Consider the following 27674-nt stretch of genomic DNA (forward strand, 5'->3'; position numbering starts at 1 on the left):
GACATCGGCCTCGCCAAGCCGGAGCGTCCAAAAAAAGTCCTGAGTCAGGCAGCAAAAACGGTCATGGGACGGGGCACAGAAAAAAAAATAAAAAATAAAAAAGAGCTTGGCCTTCTGCTTCCATCCGCGCTCCTCTCCGCGGGGAGGGAGGAAGCCTCCTCGTCCCCCTCCCAGGGATCAAACCCAAGGTCCTGGGTGCCCGCAGGATGCGCAGAGCTGGCCAGCAAGAGCTGCTGCTGGGTGCCGGGGGCATTTTGCACTTTTTCTTCCCAAATGCAGAAAGCCAGGAGGTTTCTCTGCTCCTGCCATCCCCCTGCAGTGCCCTGAGCCGTGCCTTTGGGCTTTCCCTTCTCACCACGTGGGCACGGGGGAAAATCCGGGCTGGTTTTGTTCCACGGCACCACCAGAGCCTGCGTTTTCTGAGGCTGCAGTGGGAACAGCAGCGGGCAGGGCAAGCATCCTCCTCCAAGCTCAGAAAGGGCGGATTTGACCCCAAATCCACCACCACCACGAAAAAGACGGCAGCTCCATCCCCAGGCTTCGCCAGCCCCGCTGCTCCCAGTTTGGGCACCTCAGGAGCATCGTCGCTGTCACGGATTGGGGTGGCACTGACCCCATGGATGGCACAGGGCTGGGCGCACGGCTCCTCTGCGGGATGCCCCGGGGACGTCCCCATCACCAGCAGGCACCAGAGGCAGGCAAGGGCACGGTGATTCCAGCTCCTGGTTGCCTTTGGGATGCCACCATCACACGGTGTCCCCGGGGCTGTCCCCACCTGGAGCACCCCCGGGGGAAACCGCTGCTCCCTTCCCAGCCCCGAGCGCCGAGCTGGCCGCCTCGCAACTCGGGGAAAGGGGAAGCTGCAGCTTGCTCGGTGGCCTTGATTCACAGAGGGAAAACAGAAACCTTGCCCAACTGCACGAGTCCAAAGCCAGAGCCTTCAGCCCCAGCAGGGGCTCCCCGTGGCTCCCTGCAGCCCTTTGGGGACGTCCCCATGGGGTGGAAGAGCAGCGGGCGCAAAGGGCAGCACCCATCCATCTCCCCACATGCCCTCAAGCCGAGCCCATCCTGACCAGGATGCTTTTGGCAAACAGATTTTGCTGCTCTGCCACCCGGACAGCATCCCGCGCGCAGCCAGACCCGCTGCTGGGGGCTTTTTGGGGAGAAACAACCCGGGGAGAAACCCTTTAACAAGGTTTGGAGATGGGCACGCGGCGAGGGGAGCGCACACGGGGCATCCCCTCCTTGGCACAGCCCGGAGCCTTCGCACCACAGCGATAAAATTGCTCAGGGGGACGCAGGGACGAGCCACCCCCTCTGTCCCCAGCCGTGGGGACAGCTCCCTTTCCATACCTGGGGCCCATCAGGACACACGTACCCAAACCCCTGGCAGATTGGTGACCCCACAGCGGCTCCGTGGGACCCCACAGCCCCTTCCCACCTTCCAGCATCACCCGCTTTTGGTTGAACCCCTCTATCCAGGGGCTCAAACAGGGGCTGTGGCCCTGCTGGATGTGTCCCACCCCCATCAGAGCATCGCCACCCCACCTTGGGGACCACCCTACACGCCACGGGGACACCCCAAGGACCACGATGGGTCCTCCCCATCAGATTGGCATCCCAAGGAGCCGGCAGCAGCGGCTGCGGGGGCAGAGGTGCCACGGGGCTTGGCGGCCGTGCCAACACGGCTGGCACTGAGTCACGGCTGGCAAGCGCCTCCGAGGGGCTTGCACAAGAGGGGAGGGGCTGGCACGCAGGGTGGCAAGCACCCGTGGGAGCAGGACAGCCACGGGGGCCGGCCCCGGTCCCCCGGCATCGCAGAAAAGACCGGTTTTGGGAGGCCGCCCCTGTCCTCGGGTCCTCCCCGCAGACGAGGCGGGGAACCCTCCCCAGCCAGCGGAGCAGCCCAGGGGGGGAAAAAAATCCGCCACCCCAGCCAGCACAACGCCCACCCGTCCCGGAGCATCCCTCCCCGGCAGGCACCCATGGGGGAAAGCGAGGCACCACGGAGCGGCGGAGGATGGAAAAGTGCAGCAGCAGGGGAAAAAAAAATTAAAAAAAAAATAAAAAAATATATATGAAATAAATCAGAAAGCGGAGGGAGTTAGTCACCTGCACGCTAGCGAAAGGAAAGGAGCGCTCAGAGAGCAAACAGCAGGAGAAGAGGGCAGGAGGCGTGCCGGGAGGATCAAAAGGCACGGGGTTACCACGCCGGCACTAAAAATAGGCTCTGGGCCGGCTACTGGAAGCTTTACAAGAAATTCACTCCGGCTTTCCACAAGCACCCCGCTCCCGGGAAGGATGGCTCCCACGGCCCCGGCACGCAGAGCCCGCGGGCAGAGCTGAGCGAGGGAGGGAAATAAAAAAAAAAAAGAAAAAAAAACACACACAAAAAAAAAACACAACCCAAAACACACCGCCACCCCGTCGAGGAGGAGGCAGGGTTCGAGCGGCGCAGATCTCGCCCGCTATCTGACACCATCTAATAGCAATTAAAAAAATATCCCCGCGCAAAAATGTGCCTGCGCTTTTTTTTAAAAAAAATAAAAAAAAATAAAAAAAAATAATTAAAAAAAACAACAGAGCACCCAACCACTGCCGTGTGCTCGCTGCGCCGAGCAGGACGGGGCGATAGCGATCGAAAAAGAAAGTCAGCCCTCGAACTAATGCAACATCTGTAGGTGATAAAAGGCGCTGGGGAGAGCTCGGCTTCTACACCAGCACCAGCACGGGGGGGGGGGTGAATAAAAACACACCCTGCGAAAGGAAAAACACACAGGCAGCTGCCCCCCATCAGATAATTAGAGCGCCTGCATTAATCACATTTGCAGTGGAACAAATTGTTGGAGCCCTTTTGCCCCTCTTTGCAGGGTTTGTTATTGTAGCGAATCCTGCTCCAGTCTGGTCGGGAGAGATAAGTGGCCCTTATCTCCCCTGGCAATCTTTATCAGGATGGAGATCGGGCCTCGGCGCTTATCGGGAGCTCAGATCTACCCTAGCTGAAAGCAGAATAGAAAGGGAAAAGAAAAAAAAATAAAATAAAAAAAAAATATAAAACAACACAGGCGGGCTCCTGCAAACTGCTACAAAAACGTTGGCTCCCAGTTAATTTACGAAGGGGGGGATAAAAAAATAAAATAAAATAAAATAACACAACACGTATGTATTAAAACCCCAGCAGCCGGCGAGAGGCACATCAGCAGCACGAGATCAATCTGCGGCTTATCAGTTCCCCCATCGGAGGAGCCGGCGCTGTGAGCGCACGCACACGCAGCTGCCAGGAGCCTCGCTCCCCAGCCCCGTGCCCGCGCTCCCCTGTTTGAAGTTAATAAATATAACGGGCTATCGGGGCGAGAGATCAGCTCCTGCTCTCTATCAGCCCCTCGCATCTATCTAGCAGCAGAACAAAAGGCAGAAGAAGAAAAAAAAAAATAAAAAAAAAAAAAACAAAATTAAAATAAAGCAGCAGCAGCAGCTGCAGGGAGGCGGCTGCGCTTTCGGCACCGCTGATGGAGAGGGGGGGCTGAGATGCCACCGCCCCCCCCCAGGCACGGTCTCCTGGGGCAGGTATCAGGTATTTGGGTCCCTGTAAAATGAAAAAGGTTTTGGCAGCAGCTGAAAAGCCCACGGGGAGATGCCAGAGGTTGGCAGAGCCCTCCTGATGCCGGGGGGATCCGGGGAGCATCCTGCATCCAGGAGGGGGGGGCTCAGGACCCCCTCCCCAAAACACCCATCCCCCGGGGAAAGTCGCTGCGTCAGGAAGGTTTGGGCACAAAAAAGCTGAAGGAGAAGGTTAAAGCAGCTGGTTAAATATAGTCCAGGGGCTGATCTTTGTCTTATCGCTCTTGGCGATCGCCCGCTCTCCCTGCGATCTCCCCTCCGAGCCCTTTATCTGCGCTGCTCATCGGGCTTCAGAAAAAAAAAAAGAAAAAAAAGAAAAAAAAATATAATAATAAAAAAAAAAAAAAGAGAGAGAGAGAGATGAAGACGGAGAGAGAGAACATAGCGTCACTGAGGAAAATAAAATAAGCAGATATGAATCTGGAGGAGGTTTTAATGCTCCAGCCGAGATGATAAAAAGGATAGACTTTGTGGAAACAGGTCCGGTCTGTACATTAGAGGAGTCTGGTTACCAGAGCCCTGATTCATGCATACTTTCCCTCCTCGGGAGAGAGCAGTCGGAGGCAGCCGAAACGCGCTCTCGCGGCGCTCCACGTCTCTAATGACTGTTTTCATGTTGACACATACAGGAAGGGTTCCAAGCTTTCAGCTTTTAATCAGTTTTGGCCATCGCTGGCGGCCTGAGATCAGCCTCCCACTTTTATCATTTCTTCACATCTCGGCAGAAAGCAGCCGGGGAAGGGAGAACCGAGCCGCCCGCGCCCCGCCAGCGCGCCCGCCGAGGCTGGGAGCCCCCCGGAGCCCCCCGGAGCCCCCCTCTCCGTGGGCTCCCCGTGGCCGTGGCGCTTTGCCCACGGGCCAGCAGGATGCTATCGCCCCATCGCTGGTGTTACTGGGGCTACTGGAGAGGTTTCTCCCGTTTTTTTCCCCCCCCCAGCTGGAGCTCGCGTGCTCCATCGCCACCAGGGATGGAGCCGCCCGGGCACGGGGAAGGAAACCCAAGGAAATCAGGTAAAAAAAAAAATTATCCAAAAGGAAAAAAATTAAAAAAAATAATCAAGGAGGCAGCCGGGACTATTTTTAACTCTACCCGGGTAAAAGTCTAGCTGAGCTTTATCACCAGAACAATCACCCCAGGCAGGGAAACAGGTAGGTGCAACTCAGCCTTGCAATTATTTCAAGAGAAAGATAAAGCTGTATTATCACATGGTGGCCAGCCTTCCCTATCCTCGCATCTCGGCCTTATCGCCAGCTTCGATCGACTCAAGGGGAAAAAAAAAAAAAAAAAAAGAGAGAAAAGAAAACCAACAGAGAGGAAGGAGGGGGGTAAAAAAAAAATAAAAGCAACCAACCCAGCCCGGCACCGAAAAAACTTCCAGCACTTTGCCCGATTTCTTGGAAAATTGCACATCGTGCTGGTGGGCACCGATAATAGGGCTTTTGGGGGGTCCCAAAGAGACCCCCCCAGGATCCCAATCCCTCCGCAGCCCTAAGGAGTTTTTGGGTGCTGGGGGAGCCCCAAGGAGCTGGGGGAGCCCCTTGGGGGACGGAACCCCCCCGTGGGCGGCCCCGGGGAGCCCCGGCCCCGCTGCGGCTGAGCGGCGGGCAGGGGAGATAAGATCCCAAATTTGAGGCCGTCCCGACAGAGAGATCTTTATCGGGCCGGGACTCGCGGAGCGGAATATTTGCGAGCTTTAATCGGGGGGGGGGGGGGGCCCCACATCGGGAACCGGGAGCGGAGGAGCCACCGGGGTGGCGGGGAGGGGGAAAAAGGGGAAAAAGGGGAAAAAGGGGAAAAAGGGGAAAAGGGGAAAAAAGGGGGAAAAGGGGAAAAAAAAGGGGAAAAGGGGAAAAAAAAGGGGAAAAAGGGGAAAAAGGGGAAAAAAAGGGGGAAAAGGGGAAAAAAAGGGGGAAAAGGGGAAAAAAAGGGGGAAAAGGGGAAAAAAAAGGGGGAAAAGGGGAAAAAAAAGGGGGAAAAGGGGAAAAAAAGGGGGAAAAGGGGAAAAAAAGGGGGAAAAGGGGGGGGGCGGCGGGGACGAGCTGGGAATGGGGAAGGGGGACGGGGAATGGGGTCGGGGAATGGGGGAACGGGGGGGGCACAACCGGGACCGGGGCTCCCGGGGGAGGACCGGGGCAGAAGGGAAGGAGCAAGGGGGGGTGGAAAAAGCTAAATATGAATAAAAATAAAAAAAGCGAGGTGAGGCAGCACCGGGGGGGGGGGGGCAAACCGGGACTCACGTTTGATCTGCCGGGGGTTGCTCTGTTTCCTCCTGGACATCGCTCGGCGGGGGGCGAGCCCGGCGCCCCGGCTGGCTGCTGGGCGGTGCTGGTGCCGGTGGGTTGGTGCTGCTGGTGGTGGTGGTTTTGGGGGCGGCAGCGGCAGCAGCCCCCCCCCCACCCCCCGGGGCCGCTCGCATTTGCCCGCCCGCCCTCGCTGCCGGGGCCGGGCCGGGGCCGTGCGCGGCGGGAGCGGAGCCGCCGCCGCCGCGGGATTTTTCTCAATGGGGCGCGAGGCCGCCTCGAGCCCGCCCCAGCCCCCCGAAGGGGCGTGGCCAACCGGCTCCGAGGTTTCTGATTGGTTGGTGGACGCTAAGCCACGCCCAGTTTTTCCCAGGAGGACACGCCCACCGGATGGCGTAGCCGGCGCGCGCGCGCGCTCGGCGCGTAAAGGGGCGGGGCGCAGAGCGCAGAGGGCGCCCCCATAGGGGTCCCCTTTTTGGGGTCTCTGCCCCCCTGTAGGGTACCCAAGGTCCTGCTGTGGGGCATCAGCCCCCACCCCAGTTTGGGGTCCTGACCTCATTTTGGGGTCTGCAGAGCGTCCTGTAGGACCCCAGATCCCCCAATTTGGGGTCCCAACATCAGTTTTAGGGTCTTCAGTGTGTCCTGTGGGACCCCAACCCCCACAGTTTGGGGTCCTGACCTCATTTTGGTGTCCTCAGAGCACTCTCTGGGACCCCAGCACCCCCAATTTGGGGTCCCAACATCAATTTTAGGGTCCTCAGAACATCCTCTGGGACCCCAGCCCCCCCAGTTTGGGGTCCTGACCTCATTTTGGGGTCCTTGGAGCATGTTACGTCCCCAAATTGGGGGGCAATTTGGGGTCCCAGCATCAATTTTAGGGTCCTCAGAGTGTTCTCTGGGACCCCAGCCCCCACAATTTGGGGACGTAACATAATTTTAGGGTCTTCAGAGCATCCTGTGGGACTCCACCCCCCCCAGTTTGGGGTCCTGACCTCATTTTGGGGTCCTCAGAGCATCCTGTGGGACCCCAGTGCCCCCCATGGGATCCCAACCCCTCCCCAGTTGCCCCTTTTGGGGTGCACCATGAATCCTGACCCCCCCCTTTGGGGTCTCCAGCTCCCCTTTGGAGCCACCAAGCTCCCCGAGGGACCCCAAGCCTACCTGGGACCCCCAACTCGGGGTGCACAGAGGGGCCCTAGCACACAGGGGGCCCCATCCTGCTGTGCCCCGTCCCCCTCTGCATTGGGACCCTTGGGGCACCTGCAGGGTGCTGCCTCCCAAATTTTGGCACCCCCCCAGTTCCCTTTCTGCCTCTCCCCCTGGCCCTTCAGATCCCACCATGCGAGGGTGGAGGAGCCAAAACCCGTGACCAACGGGTCTGCAACCAGAAAATTTCTGCTCTCAGGGAAAACCAAAAAAAATGGGGCCAAACCCAGCCCTTGGTGTGTCTGGGGGGGCCTCCTGGGACATTGCAGGAGCCCTCGATGGCACAGCATGGCCATGTCCCCTCTCCGTTCACCACTGAACGCTGGGTCTGCTTTTTTTTTTTTTTATTTTCCTTTTATTTTCTTTCTCATTTTTTTCCTCTATCATTTTTTTTTCCTCTATCATTTTTCCCCCTCTTTTTTTTTTTTTTTAAAGGGTTTTTAATTAGCTTCCTGTTTCAATGGTGGGATAATGAGTTTTAAGCGGCGCATGATTCCAGTAAAGAGGTCAAGCCAGCAATGAGGATGTCAAAAGAAATTAAGTTAGGAATTAAGAAGAGTTCCAGGGGTACGAGAGAAACCGGCGAGGGCGGGCGGTGCGGCGCAGGAGAAGGGTTTGCTCTGCGCCCGCTGTCTGCCCACCCCCAAAAGTCCCAGCAAGGCGTGTGGGGTGGTTTCACCTCGTTTGGCCCCGAGCTGCAGACCTGGAGACCGCCAGAGCTCGGAGTTGGTGGCTCAGCTTCCAGCGCCTTGCTGCTCCCTGCCACGTGCGTAACGTCACCGAGTGCCCACAAATGTCCCTGCGGGGCCGTGACACCGGGTGCTGCCCGTCCTCTGCTTTGGGTCTGCTTGGAGATGAACCCCTGGGGCATTGGGGGCTTCACTCCCTGAAGCCACCTTGGGGGTTTTATTTGTTATTTTGGGGTCAGGGCGCTGGGGCTGGCACCCTTGGGTGCATCCCTGAGGCTTGGCACCAATATCAGGTAGCCGAGGGCGCTGGGGGTGCATCCTCCTGGGGATACCGTTGGGAAAACCCTTCCATTCATGGGATTATCATGGGATCATAGAATATGAGTTGGAAGGGATCCAAAAGGATCATTGAGTCTGACTCCTGGGTCCCCAAAGGACCACCAAAAATAAGAAAAATAATAAAAACAAATCAGACCAGGTGTTACAGCGCACGCCAACAAACACACAGATCCGTGGGGGACGAGTGGGCACAAATGGGGTTGGGCACCAAGTGGCTGCCTCTCACCCTGCAACGAGCACCCAAAAAACCCTCAAACCAGCCAAAAAGCCCTCAAACCCACCAAAAACCCCTCAAACTAGCCAAAAAAACCCTCAAACGTGCCAAAAGCTGCCCGCAGCACCAGCCCTGCCCCAGGGACGAACAGGTTGCAGTCCTCACCCTTGCGCATTCCTCGCCAGTGTCCTTTTAATTAGCTCCTTGGCACCCTCCCAAGCCCTCCGAGATCCCCCCCGAGGCCTGAGAATTTGCAGTCGCTTCAGAAACCATGGGGCTGACGGCCGGGTCCGTGCTGTGGGACCCTCCCTGAGCATCTCCCCACCCCATCACCCCGCCTGGGTCCCCACGGGTGCCCCTGCGTGGGTGCCACCCGCCGTGGCGCGGGGCCGGATGCTGGTGACAGCACCACATCTCCTCGTGGGTGGCGTTTTTCTTCCTTCCCCCCCCCCTCCTCCTTCCCCATCCCGTTGTGTTTGCAGAGAGATTGTTATAGGGTAACAGAATAAATAGCGTGTTTTCCCGAGGAGTGAATTACATGCCTGCAGAGCAGAGATAATGCGCCGGCAGCCGTTTCCCCCATTGTGCGCGAGGTGACATCTTTTTATGGAGCTGTGTACATTTGTATTAGTGCCAATTAATCTGGGGCGATATTATTAGAGACGCAGGGAGAGGATGTGTCGGCGGAGGAATGTAAATGGAAAAAGCTGAGGCGCTGCCTCGGCCATATTTTAGGGCCGAGGGGCGGGCGGCAGCGGCGCTGGGCACCCCGAGAGGTGCAGGGCACCCATGGGAGCTGTGCCGGTGGGTGGCACAGCAGGGCTCTGCCTGGGGCTGCGGGAACAGCTGTAAAAAGTCGTATTTTAGGCTTTTTATTTTTTGTCCTAAAAGGGAGGAATTGCATCCGGGGTGCCCCCGCAGGGCTGGGTGCCGGGCGGGCCCTGCCACCTACCGGTGCGCACCGCTGGCCCTGCTGCCACTCGTCACCTGCTGCCAGGTGGTGGCAGGGCGCAAAGAAATGGTGCCCCTTGCTCCTGGGCGGGCATCAAAGCCCAGGGGAAACGTGCAGACAAACGGTCCCAACCCCATGCCCTGCTGGAAGCCCCAAATTCAAGGCTGGGGTTTGGGTTGGGCTCCATGATCCTTGGGGGTCCCTTCCAATTCCATTCCAACTCAGGGTATTTTAGGGTTGTATCATCTCTTGGAGCTGTTTTTTTTTTTTTTTTTTGGTGGTGTTTTTCTTCTTATTTTTTTTTTTCCCTATTGGTTTCACCCCCAGGAAAATTCCCTTTGCAACCCCCCAAAGTTTCCCTGGGAGCCACATCTGCAGAGCTGGCACGTGGGGAGCATTGCGCCCCCATCCCGCTCGCTTCCACATTTTCAATTCGCACCCTTCAACTCCTGCAGGAGGCAATGGGTGCATGTGTCCCTGGCAAGGGGGATGTGGGGGCCAGGATTTAAATGCCTGCTGTGCAAGGAACGGCCAGATTTGACTCAAGAGCAACAAAAAAATCTCCAGCCCCTGCTAGCAGCGTGACAACCATGGTGGATCCCGTTATCCGCCCGGCACGGCGGAGAGGCTTAAAGCACCTACAGCTCGGAAACTTGGATGCAGGGCTTAGAAGAAAGGGCAGCTGGGTTTGGGGGGGAGCTCTAAGAGCAAACAGCAGCTGGAAAAAAGCCACAGCAGCGAGGAGCAGCAGGGCTCATCCTTCCTCGCTGGCATCACGCTGGTGGGGGCTTTGCAATCCGCCAAGTGTCAACGGCGACGCGCACGGGTAAATGCAAGACTCAGCAAACTCCGGGGCTTTAGGAGCTGATGGAAGCTGGGGGGGATTTTTTTTTTTCCATCTCCCAGCTTGGAAGGGAAAAGGAAGAATTAAATATTCCAGCTGTGGCTTTAGCAGCTCGGGGAGCTGCAGGGAGGACGCTGGGCTGGTGCTGGGGCTCGTGGCAGCGCGCAGGGGGAGCGGTGCCTGGGGTGGGCATTGCTCGGGGCACGCAGGAGGAAGGTCGGGGCTGCTTCCAAACGGCATCCCTGCACCCTGCCCGCCACAAACCTGTTGCTCCCGGTGGGATTTTATCCTCCAGGTGCCCTCGTTACGGAGCTGGGGGTGTGGGAGAGCTGCAGCAGCAAACCGGAGTGAAATATTCCTCTCCCCGCTAGGGCTGCAGCCCCGGTGAAATATAGGAGAGAGAAAACATAAAAGTCCCATTTCCAACTCCATAATATTTCCTGCCAAAACAAAGTAAAATGTGCTGCTTTAAATTTTCTGCAAAATTCTTCTGAGGTTATTTTTTTCCCTAAATTAAGCCATACTAATTATTTTCAGCCGCTTTATCTCCACTCTGCAACACACCAGGAGGGTGCAGGCGGCAAGCATTTTAAGCCTCCATAAACAAAAGAGTAGTTTGGAAAATAATTCTATCAATGAATCAAATTAATCCTGCAGTTTTCGTTACAAGCCCCAAGTGGCAAGGATTCTAGCCCGCGGTTAGGAGCTATCTCTCATTGACAGCGTTTAAATGTTATGATTGCAACAGTAATTAAAGAATATAATATGCCGGGTTTTGTGTCAGCCTCCTACCTCCAGACCTCAGCGCGGCGCGGCAGAGGTCGGCTCGAGGACAAATTGGGGCTGACCAAGCTGGGGCCCCCCCTGGATAAGGCACCCGTGGGGCTGTGCCCACAGGAGGAAGGGAAATAAATGTTATTAGGGTCTGCTGGCCACCCCGTGGATGTCCCCGTGGTGGGGACCGGGGTGTGAGGATGCTGCGGACGGGCACCGTGAGCTCCCTCACGTCCATGGGTGGTGGAAAATGGGAAGTTTTTTGTGCTGGGGGGGAATAAATGAAAGATGGAGAGGGCACCTGCAGCGTGGGCTGTGGGGAAGAGCTTGGAAATCCCCTCTGCGGCTCAGGGTCCTGCTGCAGAGCTGCTGGGGGGTGCACACTTCAAGTTGCATCTCTAAATTATTGCAATCTGGTGGCGGGGACACCAAGCCCTCCTGCTGCTGCTTCCCACGGGACACCACAAAAATGTGCCAAGAATCCTCCTGCGGCACCGGCAGCATCGTGGCCGGGGCAGGAAAGGGGCCAAGAACAGGGCTGGGGTCGGGCTGTGCCAGCGCAGCCGGGGAGAAGGAGCCCACAAACGCCACACGAGACAGGGAAATTCTGTGAAAATATTGGAATATATTTGAAAAGATTAATCAGGTATGATTTTACAGTACCACCCCATATTTTCATCTCATACTTTATTTAACAATATTAAAGAGGCACTTTTAAAAGCACACATACAACATCATAAAACGGCGTTTCCTGCTCTCTCTCTGCTTCTCTGACAAAATATCAAAATAAAAACTTTTGACATAACACATTGCACCCAAGGTAAATTACCTACAATATTTTTATACAATACGAAGAATCGTAAAGGTACATATTAACAGAATAAAGCCTCTTTTTTTTTTTCTTTTATTTTTTTTTTATTTTTTTCTTTTAAATCTGAAACAAAACAAAACAAAAAAAAATTAAAATTGCAGGACAGACGCAAAGTACTCTGACTGTTCATATCACATCAGTGCATTACTTCACCTCCTTGACTTGGGAGTATTTCAATAGTATTTAGTTATCTTCCATGTCCTCGTTTGCACCTGAGATTACTTTCCGGTTCAGAAGTTCGGTTGTATAACGTGCTTGCCCAGCGTGACGTAACCCTCGCGACACTACGGAGTACCAGCATACAGGATTTTCCCTAACCTTTGATTTTTCCTGCTTTGTTTTCTCTTCCAGGTAACGGCTACTTCCTAACGGTTCCCTTTTAGTTATTTTATTTCATTTTTATTTATTTATTTATTATTATTTTTTTTTCGATCAAGGAAGTCTGTATTCACATTACGAAATAAGAATAGCACCAGTAACTGCATAGTAAAAAGCGGATACCTATAATAGCCACTAACTCGATACAGTAAGATAGGTTTAGAAGTTATACCGTTGAGGGCACTCGGCCGGTACCGGTGCGGTGCGGTGAGTTGGCACAGTTTTGTCGTTGCGCAAAAAAAACCCAAAAAAACAAAAAAACGACCCCACGTGAACAAAAACAACAACAACAAAAAAAAGAACAAAACCCCCCGAAAAACCCTAAAACACAAGAGTTTGTCACAAGTGTCAAGGTGCAGTTTGCTAGCGGTGGCAGCTCTCCTCCGGGCACATCACCTACAGTGGTCAAAGGGCGGCGGCGGCGCTCGGGCAGCTCGCCGGCTGCTTCGGTATTCTCCTGACGACGTAGAAACAAATCCTTAGGGATGGCTGTCAGAATATGGGACACTTGATGCTTAATTTAATTTTTATAATTTTTTTTTTTAATTGTATCATCTCTTAGGCCAGCTCCCAATTAAATGAATTGTACGGGATTATTTGTGCAAAATCTTCCAAAAAAAAAAAAAATTGGCTTTCTACAGTGTACTGCACCTTATGAATAAGACGTCTACGGAATGAAGTTCATCTCTTCAAGTACTTTGTACAAAGATAACACAGACACAGCCTCAAAAGGGTCTGAGATTTGCAAGTATCCTTATAACCTCAGCACTTCTGCAATAAAGCATTTGCTCTTGACGATTCAGTCTGCCCAAAGCGATTACAATTTCAGTTCATGAAAATCATCAGCAACATCAAAGTTCTAGCATTTGCATGATAAATCAGGTGAATTAAAGTAGATTAGTAGACACAAAGCAAACTATTTCACAGAGGCTGCAGTGCAAGTTCATTTAAGCTAGACAGAAAAAAATCATGCTACACAAACGAATTTAATGCTTTGATAATTTCTCCCCTCGCAAACCCCGTGAAAGCAGCTGCGGATCACCGTAAGTCACTTCCATAAATTACTCTGAAGTCTCTCTCCTTAAAGGAATCTTAAAGCTGGTTAATTTCTGCCCGAAGAGTTGGCTGAGCAGGTTGTTTTGGGACTCGGCCGTGCGGTAGCTGGCCGAGCCGGCGGGCTTGGTGCCACGCGCGGGGCGCGAGCCGTGCAAGGAGCCGCGCGGGGCCGGCGCCGTGCCCTTGGCCAGCACCTGGTGCAGGCTCTTCCCCAGAATGGCTTTCCTGCGCCGCACGTCCCCGTTGGCGTGCCGCAGCTCCCCTTTCTTCTGGTTGCAAGCGTCCAGGACCATCTTCTTCAGCTGGGTGCCCATCTTGGGCTTGGGGAGCAGCCTGTTGCCGTGAGCATCCCTCCTCCCCGGGGACAGGGCAGGAGTTTCGGCGATGCTCCAGTCGGCACGCTTCAGCTCGCCGCTGCTCTCGCTCCTGCCCGGACCCGGCGCTCGTCCTTTCTTCTTCTTCCCGTCTCCCTCCATGTTCTCCCGGGAGCCGGCGCTGCCCCGGTGGCTCAGGGATTTGTGCTCTTTCCTCCTCTTGGGGTGAAGCTTGGTGGTGTGGCCGGCAGAATCTCCTCGAGGCTGGTGGCCGGAGGATCTGCTCGGGTTGCCACCGTGGTCCCTGGTGCCGGCGCTGCTCTCCTTGGTGCCACCATCGGGTGCGAATTTGTCCTTTGCCACGCTGCCTTGCTGGCCCTCCTCGGGAGCAGCCTCACCACCAGGCTGGTTCCCCGTGGTTTTTTTCTGGGAGGCCGAATCTTTGGCAGCCCTGTTCAGTGCGGGTGATGCTGTCTTGTCCTTCAGGGGCAGGGGCTGGTGGGCGGCCTCTGGAGAAGTGGCTTTGGATGCACCTTCCCAACAAGAGGCCTCACTGGCACTGGGGTTGCCCCATTGTGTCCTGTGGGTCTCCTTGGCTGGTGGAGCCTCTGCCCCTTGGGAAGGAAGCTCCGAGACCTTCTTGGCAAGCTGGAGAAATGGGATCCCATCCACGGCATCGGTGGCTGCATCAGGGTTTTCCAACCCCCCCGCTAGGTATTCGTCTTTGTTGCTTGCGCTTGTTCTTTTATGGGCATCGGCGTAGCCGCGCTTCTCGGTGAGGTGTGGAGGAGACAGCTTTTGGTCTGTGGCTTGGCTGCACGCTAACCCAGCCAGGTCAAGGCTAAACCCGGGCGAGTCCAGGAAAGGAAGCGGTTTCCCATCAAACGCTCCTTTCTCCAGCTCCTCGATGGAGAGGGCAGCGATGTGGCCGAGCTCGGCACCGCCGGCCGCAGCCTGCGGCAAAGACGGGGAGAGGCAGGGTGGAGGCGGCAGGGTGTCGAACTGGGATTTCTCCATCTCCGCCAGGAGGTCGGAGAAGTCACCCACCAGGTCTTCGGTTTTCACGGGGGGTTGGGGCTGAGGTGCTGCCGGCTCCCTGGGTGCTCCAGGGAAGGGCTCAGAAGGAGGCTGGAGGCTGGGGCTCGCAGGATCCACCAGCTGCAGGTCACCAGCGTGGCCCAGGCGGTCTGTTGAGGTGCCGTGGGGAGCAACCTTCCTCTTTTTGCTCGGTGGCACACCATCCTCCCTCACCTTCTCCCTGCCCTCTTTGGAGGCAGCGCCGGGCCTCATGACCCCTCTGAATTTGAAGGTCCTGTTGCTGCCCGCAAGGTGCTTCTCCATGTGCCGGTCGTACTGCTCTTTCTTGGAGAAGGTGTAGTTGCACATGCTGCAGATGAAGGACTTCTTGATAACGTGCATGACGTCGGCGCAGAGCTCGCAGGCGTACAGCGTGGTGTGCTTGATCTCCTGCTCCTCCACGATCCCGTGCTCCTGGCTGAGGTGGTTTCGAAGCTCTTTGGTCTCCTGGTAGAACATGGGGCACTTGTGGCACAGGTAAATCTTCTGCAGGCTGTGCACCACCAAGTGCCGCTGCAGCTTGAAGGGCTTGGGAAACTGCTTGCCGCAGTGATGACAGTCCCTGGAAGGATCCTTGCAGTCGGGGTGCATGGGGACAGATTTCGGGGTGCCTTCGCTTTTTGCTGGGTGCTCCGGAGACGGACTGGCGGATGCTTTGGAGGAGCTGGGTGCAGGAGGCTTCACCTTGACGCTGCTGCTCTCCGAGGGCTCTTTCACCGCCTTGACCTCCTGCTCCGGAGGCAGCTCCCTGGGGCTCCTGCTCTCCCTGCTGGGCGTGTGCTTGCTGCTGGGCTCGGCGTGCCGGGAGGACCTGCTGGGCTTCCGACACATGATGGTGTTGAGGAATTGGGTGACGGCGTCGTTGTCCTCACCGAAGCAGGCCGGCAGGCCCATCACGGACTTCTGCGCTTGCCCCTTGCGAGCGAACTGGGTGGCGTGCTCGCGGAGGTGCTCGTTGTACATCCAGACGTCAGAAATCTCCTTCAGGCACATCCCGCAGGCCCACAGCCCGGCCTTGTTCTTGGCGTGCTTCTCCTTCAGGTGGTCCCTCAGCTGCTCCCGCGAGCTGAACTTGCGCTGGACGCACATGTAGCAGGTGGGCGGCGGGGAGGGGTTGTGGGTGAGCTTGTGGAAATCCAGCTCGCCCAGCGTCAGGAACCACTGGAAGCAGACTTTGCACTTGTACTGCTTGTCCTTGGCCTTGATGGTGATGTCGCCGCGGTTTTTGCCCAGCTTCCCATCTTCTAGCTTACTTCTGCCGTGCTTGCTGTGCTGCCCCGGCTTCGGCTTGAAGCCTGAAGCGCCATCGTCCCCGCTGCCAGGGAGCTCTTCGCAAGAACCGAAGAAGCACACGTCCCTCATTTTCAGCTTGGCATTCAGCATCTCGATGTCGATGGTGTGGAATTCGGGAGAGTCTGAATCTTCACTGCTCTTGCCATCGTAGGGCTCCTCTGCCAGGTCGGGGGGCTCGGAGCTCGTTTCTCCAAGCGAGTGCTCATTCTCCAGGCCGACCGGAGCCTCAAACATCCCCTCGGCGGCCAGGCTCTCTCCTTCCTTCTCCAGCCCGGCCCAGATGCTCAAGCTGGGGCCGTTGTCCATGTGGCTGTTCTGGCACAAGAACGTTAGCACGTTGTCCTCCAGGTCAGTGACATCTCTCCCAGGGCTGGCCTTCTCGCCGTCCGAGCGCAGCGCCGTGCTGGCGGCTCCACCGGGACCTGCTTCCCCGCTCCTCGCCTTGCTGCCGTGACACATGTTCAGCATCAAGGCGTCGTCGATGGAGATGGTTTCGTACTCGCAGGGGTCCTCCCTGGTGACACAGAAGGAGCCGGTGTCGCTGAGGTCGGACGCCAGGCGGATGGAGAAGAGGTCGATGGCACCCGCCGGCCGCAGGCTCACTTCGGCGACGGGCTTGGGCTTCTTGCTGCGCTTCCCATACACCCGCGTGCACTTCCTCCGGATGAGCTGCTCGTCCCGGGGGAACAGCTGGGAGAATGTGGGGTCGTCGTCGAACAAGCCCTGGAGGTCGGAGGTGGCCGCGTTGTCCCCGTGATGCTCCCGGCTTGGGGTCAGCTCTGCCTTCGCCCAGCGCTTCGGCTCCGCGGGAGCGGGGCTGGCCGCCAGCGGGGGCTGCAGAGCTCCATGCGTGGGAGCCTTTTGGGGGGGTTCCAAATCATTTGTCTGCATATTTGGTACCCCTGGGGAAGGTGATGTGACACCCCCTGGGGCACTGCTCCATTTCCCAGTGCTGTTGCCTCCCGAACTGCCTCCTGTCTCAGCCTCCATCTCCTCCGTGCCATCACGGTGCTGCTCCTCGCCTACCTCACCCAGTCCCTCCTCCACTTGCTTCACGAACCCCCCAACCCACGCTCTGCAAGCCTGCGTGCTTTCTGCTTCACCTGGCTCTTCCTCCCCCTCGGGACAGGGAGCCGTGCCCGTTCCTGGCTCCTTGCTGACCTCCTCTGAAGGCACCATCCTGTTGCCCGGGTCCTCTGCGAGCTCGGCTGCGCACGGGGACTGCTTCGCTTTTGGAGGGGATGAGTTGGGTAAATTTTGTTCCTCTGTGGAAATGCACCCGCCTGGCTCACGCAGGCCCTCCGTGACAGCGGGCAGGCTGGGGCTGAGGGCAGCAGGGGCAGGACCTGAACTCTTCCCCAGCTCACAGGGACCATCGGGCTCATGTCTGCTGGGAAATGCCTTTGCTTTCCTCCGCCTCACTTTCCTGTTCAGCTTCTTCTCGGAATTGCCGTTTACCCCTCCGGGATCTTTGCTCTGGCTCCTCCTGCCCTTCTCCCCCTTCCTGCCCTGCCTCCCTGGGTCCTCTCCTGCCCCCGTCTCTGCGCGCTGCCCCTTGGCCTTCATCTCCCTGTGCGCAACACGCGTGCGGTGCAGCTCCTGGGACACCTCGAGGGATATCACGCTCAGGTCGCTGAGCACCCTGCTCACCACCTCCTGCATCTGCGCGCTGGGCTCCTTCTCCAGACCCGTGCACATTTTCTTGGGCGCGTGCTCAGCAGCATTTGGCACCTGGGAGCCGCAGGTTTTCTCTCTGACAGCCTTCAGGCTCCTTCTGGGGACCTTCTGGGCTGCCCTCGATGTCTCGTCCGCAGGAATCAAGGCGGACCTGGGAGTCCTGCCTGGCTTCACCTGGTGCTTGACAGCTTTGTGCCGGGTCAGGCCGGGTTTGGAGCGGAAGGAGGCTGAACAAATGTCGCAGGTGACCTGGAGCCCGTTGGGCTTCTTTACTTTCTGCAGTTCGTTTTGGGAAGGGCTCGGGGTGCTGTGACTTGTGGTGCCCTCTCCTTGGCCCATGTTATTTAGCACGCAACTCGCAGCTTCTCCACTGTGCTCAGCCCTGTGGCTCGTGGGTTTCTCCCCTTTTAAACTCTTTTCTCCGATCTCTGTGGTTTTGGAAAGATCACCAGTTCTCACCTCTGCTGCCTCTGAAGGCTGGTGGCCATTTGATTCGGCAGGACCAAGATCTCCTGTCCTTTTAAGCCCTCTACAGACAGCAGCTGGCACCTGCTGAACAACAAAACCGTTGGACAAAGCCTCCGGTTCATTCCGATGCTTATTTCCATCATCGCAGCAGTTCTCAAGCTTTTTCTCCTGATTTAGGTTCACCTCTCTTTCTGTGAACACCAGATCTGGGGTGGGTTGCGTTGGGTAATTCTGGGTTTCCAGAGGAATGGAGTTAATGACCATGTCGGTGATGGTGCACGCTTGGTTTTCTCTAAAATGAGATCCTGGCAGCACGGCACCAGCACTTTCAGGTCCCTCTTTCCCACCCTGTTTGTGGCTGAAAGGCGAGCAGGGAGGCGAGCCGTCCTTCCTGCATGGCTCCTGGGCACCATCCACCTCCACGGCAGAGCCCACCAGGGCATCAGCGCGCAGAGGAGCGCAGGCTCTCGCCATCCCCTCTCTTTCAGGCTGCCCATAGCTTCCCAAAACACCTTCGGGGGACTGGTGGTGACCGTCCCCACCTGCCTCTGTTGGCGTGGCCCCGCAGTGATGCAGCAGGGGAGGAAAAGCAGGGGTCCTGTTCCATGTCACTTGCTCTGTTGGGCTCGGGGTGGGGTGGTGGGTGTGAGTGCCATCGGCCTCAGGAGGACATCTGGTCACAAGGAATGAGCTCGAGGCGTTCAGCGGGGACCTGCTGTATTTGTTCTCTTCCGAGAGCTGACTGCCGAAGCCGGGGGATTCTCCTCCCTCGGTCCCACCACTCTGCAAGTATTTGGGGTGAGGAAAACCCATCGGCGAGGGCAGGCTGGCCAGAGATTCACCTGCGTAATGACAGCCGTTGGGGGACTTTTTCTTACTATTTCCTTCTCTGGAAAGCTTCGCATTTATTTTTGTGTCCTGCAGCAATCGGGGATGCGTGTGGGGCTCGTTGGAGGGGCTGAGTGTGCTGGTGGGGCTGGCGGGGGCACTGCCCGTGCCCACGGAGCCTGGTGCCTGCTCGTCCCGGCCAGCTCCCCGGCACCACGCTCTGCGTTCAGCCTCGTTTGTTCCCAGCCCCGCTGATGTTGCACTGCCCAGCGTTTCTTTCTCCATCAAACCACGGCTTAAATGGGATTGCTCATGTGTTTTAAATGCCAAGGCCGCTTTGTTTTTATCTTTATGCTCCTGCTCTTCCACGAGCCGATCAGCTTTCTTTCCTTGCCCTGGCGGTGGGGTCACCGCTGCGTTTCTGAGTGGCGAGAGGTCATTTTGCTCTCGGGGAGCACCATCTGCACGGATATTAATGTCATTTGCCTCCTCGTCTTCATTTGCTAAGTGCTGCAGCTCCGCCACATTATTTTGCAGCTCTGGGCCAGCAAACGTGGATAGTTTTGCACCGTAGGAGCCCATTGCACTGAACGGCTCCAGCTGCCTGCAGGCACCGGGGAATGGCACAGCCTCTTTAGCCGGGGCAGCGACACTTTCTGCATTGCCCACGACGGGGACGTCCCCTTCCCCTGGGGCAGGGCGATACGCCTGATTTTCACCATCACCACTCTCCTCTTTCTGCTCCTGCTGGCCCTTGCTGGCAGCAGGGGGGTGGCCGGGGGCCAGCAGCACGGGGAAGCAGGGCATCAACAGCTCCTCTTCGTTGCTCTTCACCGTCCGCGCCACGAAGAGCTGGAGCTGCTGCAGGGGGTTGGCGTCCTGGGGGGCTGATGTTCTCTGGGAGCTGCTCTCTTTGGGCAGGCTCAGCATGTGGAAGAGCAGAGCTTTATGCTTGCTGGCTTTGTCACCGTGCCCGGGAGCTGGCAAGGCTGTGGGGCTCTTCCTCTCCTCCGCTTCTTCCAGCAACGCAGACCCTCCGCCATCCCCCTTGAAGTCCAGGGTGCTTTTCACCATCTGGGGTTCCTTGGACTTGCCGAAGGGTCTCTCTTCTGCATCTGGGACCTCTTTGACGTGAGGCGAAAAGGGGAGGTCCATGGCTGTGGCTGGACCCGGCTGGAAGCAGAGCTCAGGGTTATGGTTTGGAAGATGGGCATCGAACTTCTCCAGCTCCGCGGCATCACCGAAGCGCTCACCTGGTTTCCCTGGCACAGGGAAGTTCTCTGCACCCTGCTTGCACGGCAGGGACGGCAGGGTGTCCTTGTTGGCTTCGGTTGCCTCCACCATCCTGGCGTTGGGGACAGCAGGAGGGCTTTTTGCAGGGGGGTCCGTGTAGATGGGCACCTCAGCCGTGTCCGGCGCGCATGGGTTGGGTGGGCTTTTGGAGGAAGGCTCATTCTCCATCCTTCTGGGGCCACTTCCCTCGGTGGCCACAGCTCCCTGCAGCTGCTCCCCACTCTCTTTGGGGCAAAACCCATCCGAAGGGGGTGGCGTGCACATCCCGGCATCCAACGAGCCGAACGCCGCCGCGGGTCCGTGCCAGGGCTCCCTGCCTCCCTCGTAGCCACCACGGGCACCCGTGACCGCCGGCTTCTCGCCCCCCAGCCTTTCCCCAGTGCAGACCTTGGTGGCCAGGAGGCTCGAGGTGCCCAGCTCATCTGCCATGAACAGCCCCTTCTGGTGGCCCTGGTCTGCAGGCAGGGGTGGGAAGGGCTCGGCTGCAGATCCCCGCAGGGGTGCAGCGTGATGCTCACCCTTTGGCAGGGCGGTGGGCGCCTCGCTGCTCAGCTTGCTGGTCTGCAGCTGGCTCTCCAGCTCCGTCACCAGCCGCTTGATCTCCAGCTCGTCGTCGGACATATTATTGATAAAAGCCACGTTGTAATCCGTCATCCTGTCCGGCAGTGGCAGAGGCAGCTGGGCAGGGGGCACGGGACCCTCCTCGGGGAATTTCTTGGCGAGTGGCTTGTCCACCGCCAGGCCGTGGAAGTGAGCCATGTCTTCTGGCAGCATCGGAGCCACCTCCTCCATCAGGGACCAGTCCTTCTCCGGCATGAATGGCGGGTAGGGCTGCTCGAAGGGCAGCGGCTTGCTGGGGGCACTGCTGGGGCAGGCAAAGGCTGCCACGTAGCCGTCCTTGCCGGCGGACACGCTCTCGTACAGCGGTGAATCGAACTCAGTCACGGGAAGCTCTCCAAAAATCGAGGAGGAGTCAAAGCTGAGAGGGGAGGAGACCTTGGTCTGTGGGGTCTCTGCGGTGTAGGGGGAGATGCTGGCGTGCTTCTGCTCAAAGGAGCCGGTGCCGATGTCCTCCCGGCACAAATACATCTCATCCATGTGCGAGGACCCCAGGGCTGGGGGCTTCGAGAAGAGGTTGGCATCGTAGTGAGCAGGAAGGGCTTTGGGATCGAAAAAGGCGCTGTCACTGCCCATGTACGGATCAGGAGCCTTGGCAGCCAGCATCATCCCCACCGCATCGCCCCCAAATGGGGCACCTGGTGTGGCAAAGCCCTTCCCACCGTCAGTGACCCCGTGAGCCTTCCCGTACTTGCTGCCTGCTCCCGTGAAGGCAGCGGTGGCACCACTGGGGCTGGGCTCACTCCTGGACGGAGCCATCAGCTCTTCTGCGTGGTACTTCACCGTGTCACCCGTGTAGGGGGCAAACTGCTGCCTCTGGCCGACCATCGCCAGCCCGGCCGAGTCCTGAGCCTCTGGGCTGCCTTCTCCTGCCTGGTTTGCTGCTCCTTTGGGCTCTTCTGCCTCCTTCTTATGGGGGAGCCTGATGGGGCTCCTGCCCGAGGTGGCCGTGCTGGGGAGCTGCCCCTCCTGGCTCGGTGGCAGTGGCTCCTCCTTTGCATCGTCCCCTGCAGAAGCATCGGGTGCAGTGCTTGGATGGGACCTGGGGCTTGCTAGCAAAGGTTTGGCTGAGCCAACCTGCCTGGTCCCCCGCGGGACGTCCTCCTTGCTTTTCTGGCTCTTCTTTGGGCTCCTGTCCTCGGGATGGCTGAGAACAGCCCGTGGTGTCCGTGCCGGGCTGCCCGAGCGCCTCCTCCCCATCACGGCTGCCTTCTCCCCCACCAGGTCAGTGGGACCAGCCTCGGTGGCCACGCTCGCACTGGGATTGCTGCCCGTGGACGACTGGCTGCTCCTCCTGCGTGCTCTCCCGGCACAATCCCCCTTCTTGGCAGCCTCCGGACTGGAGACCCTCCTGTGCCCCGGTGCCTCCCTTTTCTGACGGTCTCTCCTCCGGCTGTAGCTCCAGGCTGGGTCTTTCTCTTTGGCTCTCTCGCCTCTCCCCGGGCGTTTCTTGCTGAAGCTGTATTTGGCTCTCCCCATAAACGCTGCCCCTCGCTTCCTCCTCCCGCGGAGCCTGCTGCACGCTGCCCCTTCGTCCTCCGAGTCGGAGACGTAGTCGTACTCCTGGAGCCGCCCCTCCTGGCTGGGGGGCTCCAGCCTCTCGTGGTGCAGGGGGGGCTGCGCCTGCTTGCTGCTCTTGGCGTGCAGCTGGTGGAGCTTGTTCTTCTGCTGCACGATCTTGTGGATGAGCTCCTTGCTCCACGTCCCACTCCGGGGCTTCCTCTTCTTCCCCTCCTTCATGGAGAAGCGAGGTGGCTTGGAGCTCTTGGTGGCAGCGCCCTGCCCGGCCTCGCTTTTCATCTGAGGCTCCTGGCTGTGCTTTTTGGGCTGCTTTTGGCCGGAGGCTGACCTGGAGGACACCGGTGGGACGCTGTTCTTCCTGCCCACCCGCAGCCTGGCCGTCCTCTCCTCCGCTGCCGGCTCCGTCCGCTCGGCCTCGCGGGCCACCAGCCTCCGTGCCACCCTCCCCTTGTGGCCATGCTGCTTTCCTGCTCGTCTCTTCGCCCTCTCCCCCGCCGTGTGGCTGTCCTCATCACAGTAACCTTCCTTCTCCTCCGCCGCTGCGTGCCTGGGTTTGCTCTCCGAGGCCAGGGCTTCCTTCGCCTTGTGGGACGCCCCGCTGCCGGCGGCCTTCATGCCCGTCAGCTCCTCGTCGGCAAACACATCTATGAAGCTGCTGTCGATCTCTGGGTTGTCCGACTGGTAGCCCAGGCCGTTGAGGGCTTCGGTGATCAGGCTGTCCAGCTTGGCATCGTCAATGTCCAGGTCGGAGGCGGTGAGAGGCAAGGAGCTGGCGGCGAGGCCGTTGAAGAGGCCGCCCTTCAGAGCATCCTCCTTGCCGTCGCTCTTGCTTTCCCCATCCAGCAGAAACTCCTCGCCCTTGTTCAGCGCCAGCAGATGCGCCTGGGGGTCTGGAGACAGCGGCAGGCTGGCCCCGGTGGTGGCGGGGGGCTTGGGGAGCTCGGGGGGCAGCCCTCGTCGCCCCTCGGTTACCCGAGGGGGGTCCTTGGCCTCGGCGTGGGGCGCGGGGTGGGATGCGCAGAACTGGCGGTGCTCCAGGAAGGAGGCCAGGTTGCTGTAGTTCTGGTCGCACTGCTTGCAGGTCAGCAGCACGTCCAGCTGGTCCAGGCTGGCACTGCTGAGCGAGCCGGCCAGCAGGTGATGGGATGCGTAGGGTGGCGGTGGCGGTGGCTCCCCGTCCAAGCCATCCAGGCAGCTTTTGGCCACCTCCGCGCCCGCTTTGTGGAAGGGGCTCTCCGGGGAGCATTTCAGGAGGTGGTCGTCCTTCAGGGCGTCGGGAGGGAAGTGGAAGGGCTTGATGGAGTCCTGGGGGTGGTAGTGGAGCGAGCCCGAGGTCAGCACCTCGGAGGGGTGGAAGGTTTTGCTGCCCTCCTTGGGATGGCAGGGGTGGTGGAAGAAGGGCGAGGGGGCGAGCGCCGCGGATAGCTGGCCGTCTTCAAAGCTGGGGTTGAGCGGGCTGCTGGACACGGGGGACAGCGAGGAGCAGGTGCTGCCGCAGGTGGGGTTGGGGACAGGGGACGGCAGCGGGGACCCGCAGGGCGAAGCTGCCACCAAGGCTGACGGCGGCAGGACCAACGCTGAGCCCGACGAGCTCCTGGAGGGAGGAGGAGGCGGCCCCGCCTGGCCCATGCTGTAGAAGAGGGCTTTGCTTCTCGAGTCGCAAGCAGGAGAGGACGGGTCCTTGCCATTTTCGAAGGAAAAAGCGCCCGCCAAGCCGGGGTCCCCACGCTGCACCCCGAGGCTCTCCCCCGACAGGAGCTTTTTGCCGTGATACCCTGGGGAGCTGTTTAGGGGGGGCCCTTTGTGGGCTTTGCTGCCCGGCCACTCCGGCGTGCCGAGGGGGAAAGGGAGCTTCTGGCCGCTCATCTGCCTCGACAGCTCGATCCTGTTCTGGCCGGGCACCGCAGAAGCGAGGTGTATTTGCTGCCAAGGCATCCTGGCGTTTTTCTGCCTGTGCTGCCTCTGCTCGGGGCCAGGCTGGCACTCGAATGAGAACTGGCTTCCAACAGGGTTTGAATAAGGTGCTGAGTTCTGGTCCATGGGAGAAAACGCCTTGGCGGCGCCCTCCCAGGCTTGCACGAGCCGGGGGTGGGTGGGCGCCGTAGTGGGAACGCTTGTCTCGAAAGGCACAGGTCCTGCGCTCGCGCTGCCCGCGGGGGAGCTGCAATAGGCTTTGCTCTGAAAGTGCACTTGGGAGAGGGAGTTTGGTGGCATGTTCCTTCTGAGAGGGCTGCCCGGGAGCAGCAGCCGCGGGCTGGGCACACTGTCTTTGGCTGAGGCTTGCCCCTTACCGACCGGCTTTGGCACACTAGGCGAGTGTAAACTAGACGGAAAAACAGCTTGGTTTTCTTGGAAAGTGCTTGGGTTTTGGTCGATAGCACCAGAGGACGAGAGAGCACCGCTGGGGTCGCCGGGGTGCTCGCTCCTGCCCTTGTAGCACGGCAGAGGGCCGCGGTGCGGGGCGGGCGGCGGGGCCAGCAGCGGGGTGGGCACGCCGTACAGCCGGCCCGGGGGGCACGCGCCCTCGAAGGAACCGATGCCCGGCGCCTCCTCCTGCCACTCTCGGGGGGACGCGTGGAAGCCGAAGGCGCCGTGAGCCGCCTGGCCGGCGGCGAGGGCCACGTCCAGGTACTCGGCATCGCCGCGGTACGGCTCCTTCCCCGAGTCGTGCAGCAGCTGGAAGGGGAACTGGAAGGGCAAAGCGCCCAGCGCGTGGCCGCCCGCCTTGCCGCCCTCGGGGAAAGAGCTGGGCTTGACCCCGTAGCTAGCACCTGCGAAGCTCTTCTCCGGAGAGGGCCACGAGCTCGCCCCGTTCGCCTGAAACTCTAAGTAATGTAGCTGCCCATTGGTGCCGGGGCTCTTGAGGGGGATGCCGGCGGGGGGCTGCCCTTTGGGGCCGTGGGGCGGGCGCGGGGGGCCGGCGGGTGGTGAGGTATAGTTGGCGGAGGTACGGCCGGCGGTGGCCTCGGGGAAGCAGCGGCCGAAGCTCAGCTCCTCTTCCTCGGGGACGCCGGGCACGTGGAAGCGGTAGCTGCCGGCCGCGGGAGCCCGGCTGGTTTCGGGCACTTTTGGGGGGGTCACTTTTTGCTGGGGGTAGGCGATGCCGATGGTGGGGCTGGGGCGGGCGCTGGCGATGCTGAGCCGATAGAGCTGGTGCTGGCCCCGCTCGCCCTTCCCCGCCCGGCGGCTGCGCTCGCGGGCTCTGCCCTTCCCCGGGGGGGACTGGGGGCTGCCCTTGATGCCTCCCCAGCCGCTCTCGCCCGCGAATTTGGGCTTGTTGTGGAGGGACTTGAAGTCGATCTTGCCCGCCTGCTGCGGCCGGATCACGGCTTCCCGCTGGCTGTGGGGCTCCTTGTCCTTGGTGGCGGGGAAGGGCGACGTCCCCTCGCCCCCACCGGGCGCCCTGCCATCCTTCTCGCCGCAGCCTTCGAAGCCAAAGTCCTTGTCCTGCTCTTTGGGGCCGGCCTCAGCGTCGCTGATGGTGTAAACATGCTGGGTCTCTCCGGTCATGGTAGCCGGGGAGGGGGGCTACGCAGCCCCTCTTGCCCGTCCTGCTGCCGGCTCCTGCCCGCCCGTCATGGCACGGTCCTGCGTGGCCGGGCACGGGGATGGGGACGGGGTGGTGTGGGGTCCCGGGTGGCCCCAGGGCTCTGCCGCATCCTTTCAGCCCAGACCTGGAGAAAGGAAGAGAAAAACGGCAGGGGGTGAGCAGTGCTGGGGGGCAGAGGGGGTGTGAGGTGGGGGGAAACTTTGGGACCCCTTCCCTTTGTGCTGTGATGGGGTGAAGCTTTCGGTGCTGGGGGAACGTCACACCTTCACCACGAGCTGCTGAGCCAGGCACTTTTTTCCTCCCCGGGAGGCTATTTCTGGGGACTTCTCAGCAGCATAAGCAGAAAAAAGATGACAGAAGAGCTCCACCTACGGATTACCAGGAAGGGCTGGCGGCTGGGCTGGGAGCCGTGTCCCCAGGGGGGCCCCCACGTCCCAAATCTGGCAGCCAAAGCCAGAGGGATGGCGAGTGCCCTCTCGGCACCCCAAAAATCAACCCCGGACCCTCAGGGCTGGGCTCCAGCAGCGGTTCTGCTCCCTGCCTGTCACAATCTCCTGCTGGAGGATGGGGTTGTTTCCCAGCCGTGCTCCCCACGGCCACAAATTATCCCTGCTCCGGATTTTAGGTGCTGCTAAGTAGCTGAGAGTGTTAGAAAATCCGTCGGGAATTTACCAGCTGGTTTTATAAGAGAGGATCTGTGGGCATTAGGCAGGAAGCAAATGTCAAGAGCAGCTTTTAAAAAGCCCTTAAATTTTAGCCCCAGACATGGGTTACATTAACAAAAAAAAAAAAAAAGGAAAAAAAAGAAAGAAAGAAAGAAAAAAAAGGCAACTCCTCTTTTTGAAGATTCTCTTTTTAAGGAAGCAAAGGGATTTCTTTCTTTTTTCCCCACTAAAAACACCTCTTTAGGGTCCACAAGCCTCATGCTGCAGGGGTTGAAGCCGTGATACCACCCTAAAGTTGGGAGGGGGCGGCAGGCTGCAAATAGGGGCGAGCCGCAGCTCATTAGCGTTCTGTTGATTGCAGTTCTGTTAATTACCCAGCCCCGTTTCCATGCATGCCTGGTGCTACACAGCCTCGTCGTTCCTGCCCGGGGAAGATTGGGGCAGAAAATGAGGGTTTCCGCAAGAAAAAGCGAGCGATGTGCTCCTGCAGCTCGCGGTGCCCCAGCCCTGTCCGCGAGGATGCTGCAGGGAGGTGACAGCAGGCAGGGGGACGTTTTGGGGGACTCGGCGAAGCGAAACAAACCCCGGCGTGATGCGGGATATCGATCGCGCTGGCCAAAGCCAACAGAGCCCATCAGGACGCGGGGCTCGGGCTGGCAAAACAAGGTGCCACTTATGCGCCTCGAGCTGCAGCTGTGAAGCCCGTTTGCTGCTGCTGCTGCTGAAAATTTGCAAAGGCTCCTGGCCAAGATAACAAAACCAAGGCCAGGGCTCGCTCCCTTATCACAGTCGCGCTCTTTCAGCCGCATAAAGGAGCCATTTTTTCCCGAGGAAAGGCTCATTTGTGTACCCGAAAAGCTGCGGCGTGGGCACGGCGAGGGCTGGGGATCGCAGTTGTGATGGTGCCGAGCGCCAGGAGAAACAAACCCCGTGCTGGCAGAGGAGTTTGGAGGTGGGGAAGGTGGGGAAAGAGGAGCTGGTGGCACACAGGGGCTGCTGGAGAGCCACGGGTGCTGTGGTGGTGGCAGAGCCTCGGCAGGGCATGGGGCGAGCTCACCCCATAGATGGTGCCTGGGATAAGGGCAAGGCGTAAATTAAGGTTTTGTGCCCCAAAACTGTGTCTGAAGCATCCCTGCAGCAGGGCTCGGGGAATCTGTCCCCACTGGTGGTGGCCCTGGTGTCCCA

At 58.9% G+C, this 27674-nt stretch overlaps 2 protein-coding genes across 6 annotated transcripts in view; both read right to left on the reverse strand.

The window, feature by feature from the left end:
- ZFPM1 (zinc finger protein, FOG family member 1) overlaps nt 1-6124 on the reverse strand; it is a 31619-nt gene extending 25495 nt beyond the window's left edge. For both annotated transcript variants that reach the window (XM_068693367.1, XM_068693366.1), the window contains exon 1: nt 5860-6124. In XM_068693367.1, coding sequence (XP_068549468.1) covers nt 5860-5899 — 40 coding nt within the window. In that variant the 5' untranslated portion in view covers nt 5900-6124. The remainder of the gene's footprint in view (nt 1-5859) is intronic.
- Nucleotides 6125-11770: 5646 nt separating this feature from the next.
- ZNF469 (zinc finger protein 469) overlaps nt 11771-27674 on the reverse strand; it is a 212027-nt gene continuing 196123 nt past the window's right edge. For all 4 annotated transcript variants that reach the window (XM_068693679.1, XM_068693681.1, XM_068693678.1 and 1 more), the window contains one exon: nt 11771-25948. In XM_068693679.1, the coding sequence (XP_068549780.1) occupies nt 13191-25784 (12594 nt within the window). In that variant the 5' untranslated portion in view covers nt 25785-25948 and the 3' untranslated portion in view covers nt 11771-13190. The remainder of the gene's footprint in view (nt 25949-27674) is intronic.

Source organism: Anas acuta, chromosome 10, assembly GCF_963932015.1.
Source record: "Anas acuta chromosome 10, bAnaAcu1.1, whole genome shotgun sequence".
In the NCBI taxonomy this organism is placed as follows: Eukaryota; Metazoa; Chordata; class Aves; order Anseriformes; family Anatidae; genus Anas; species Anas acuta.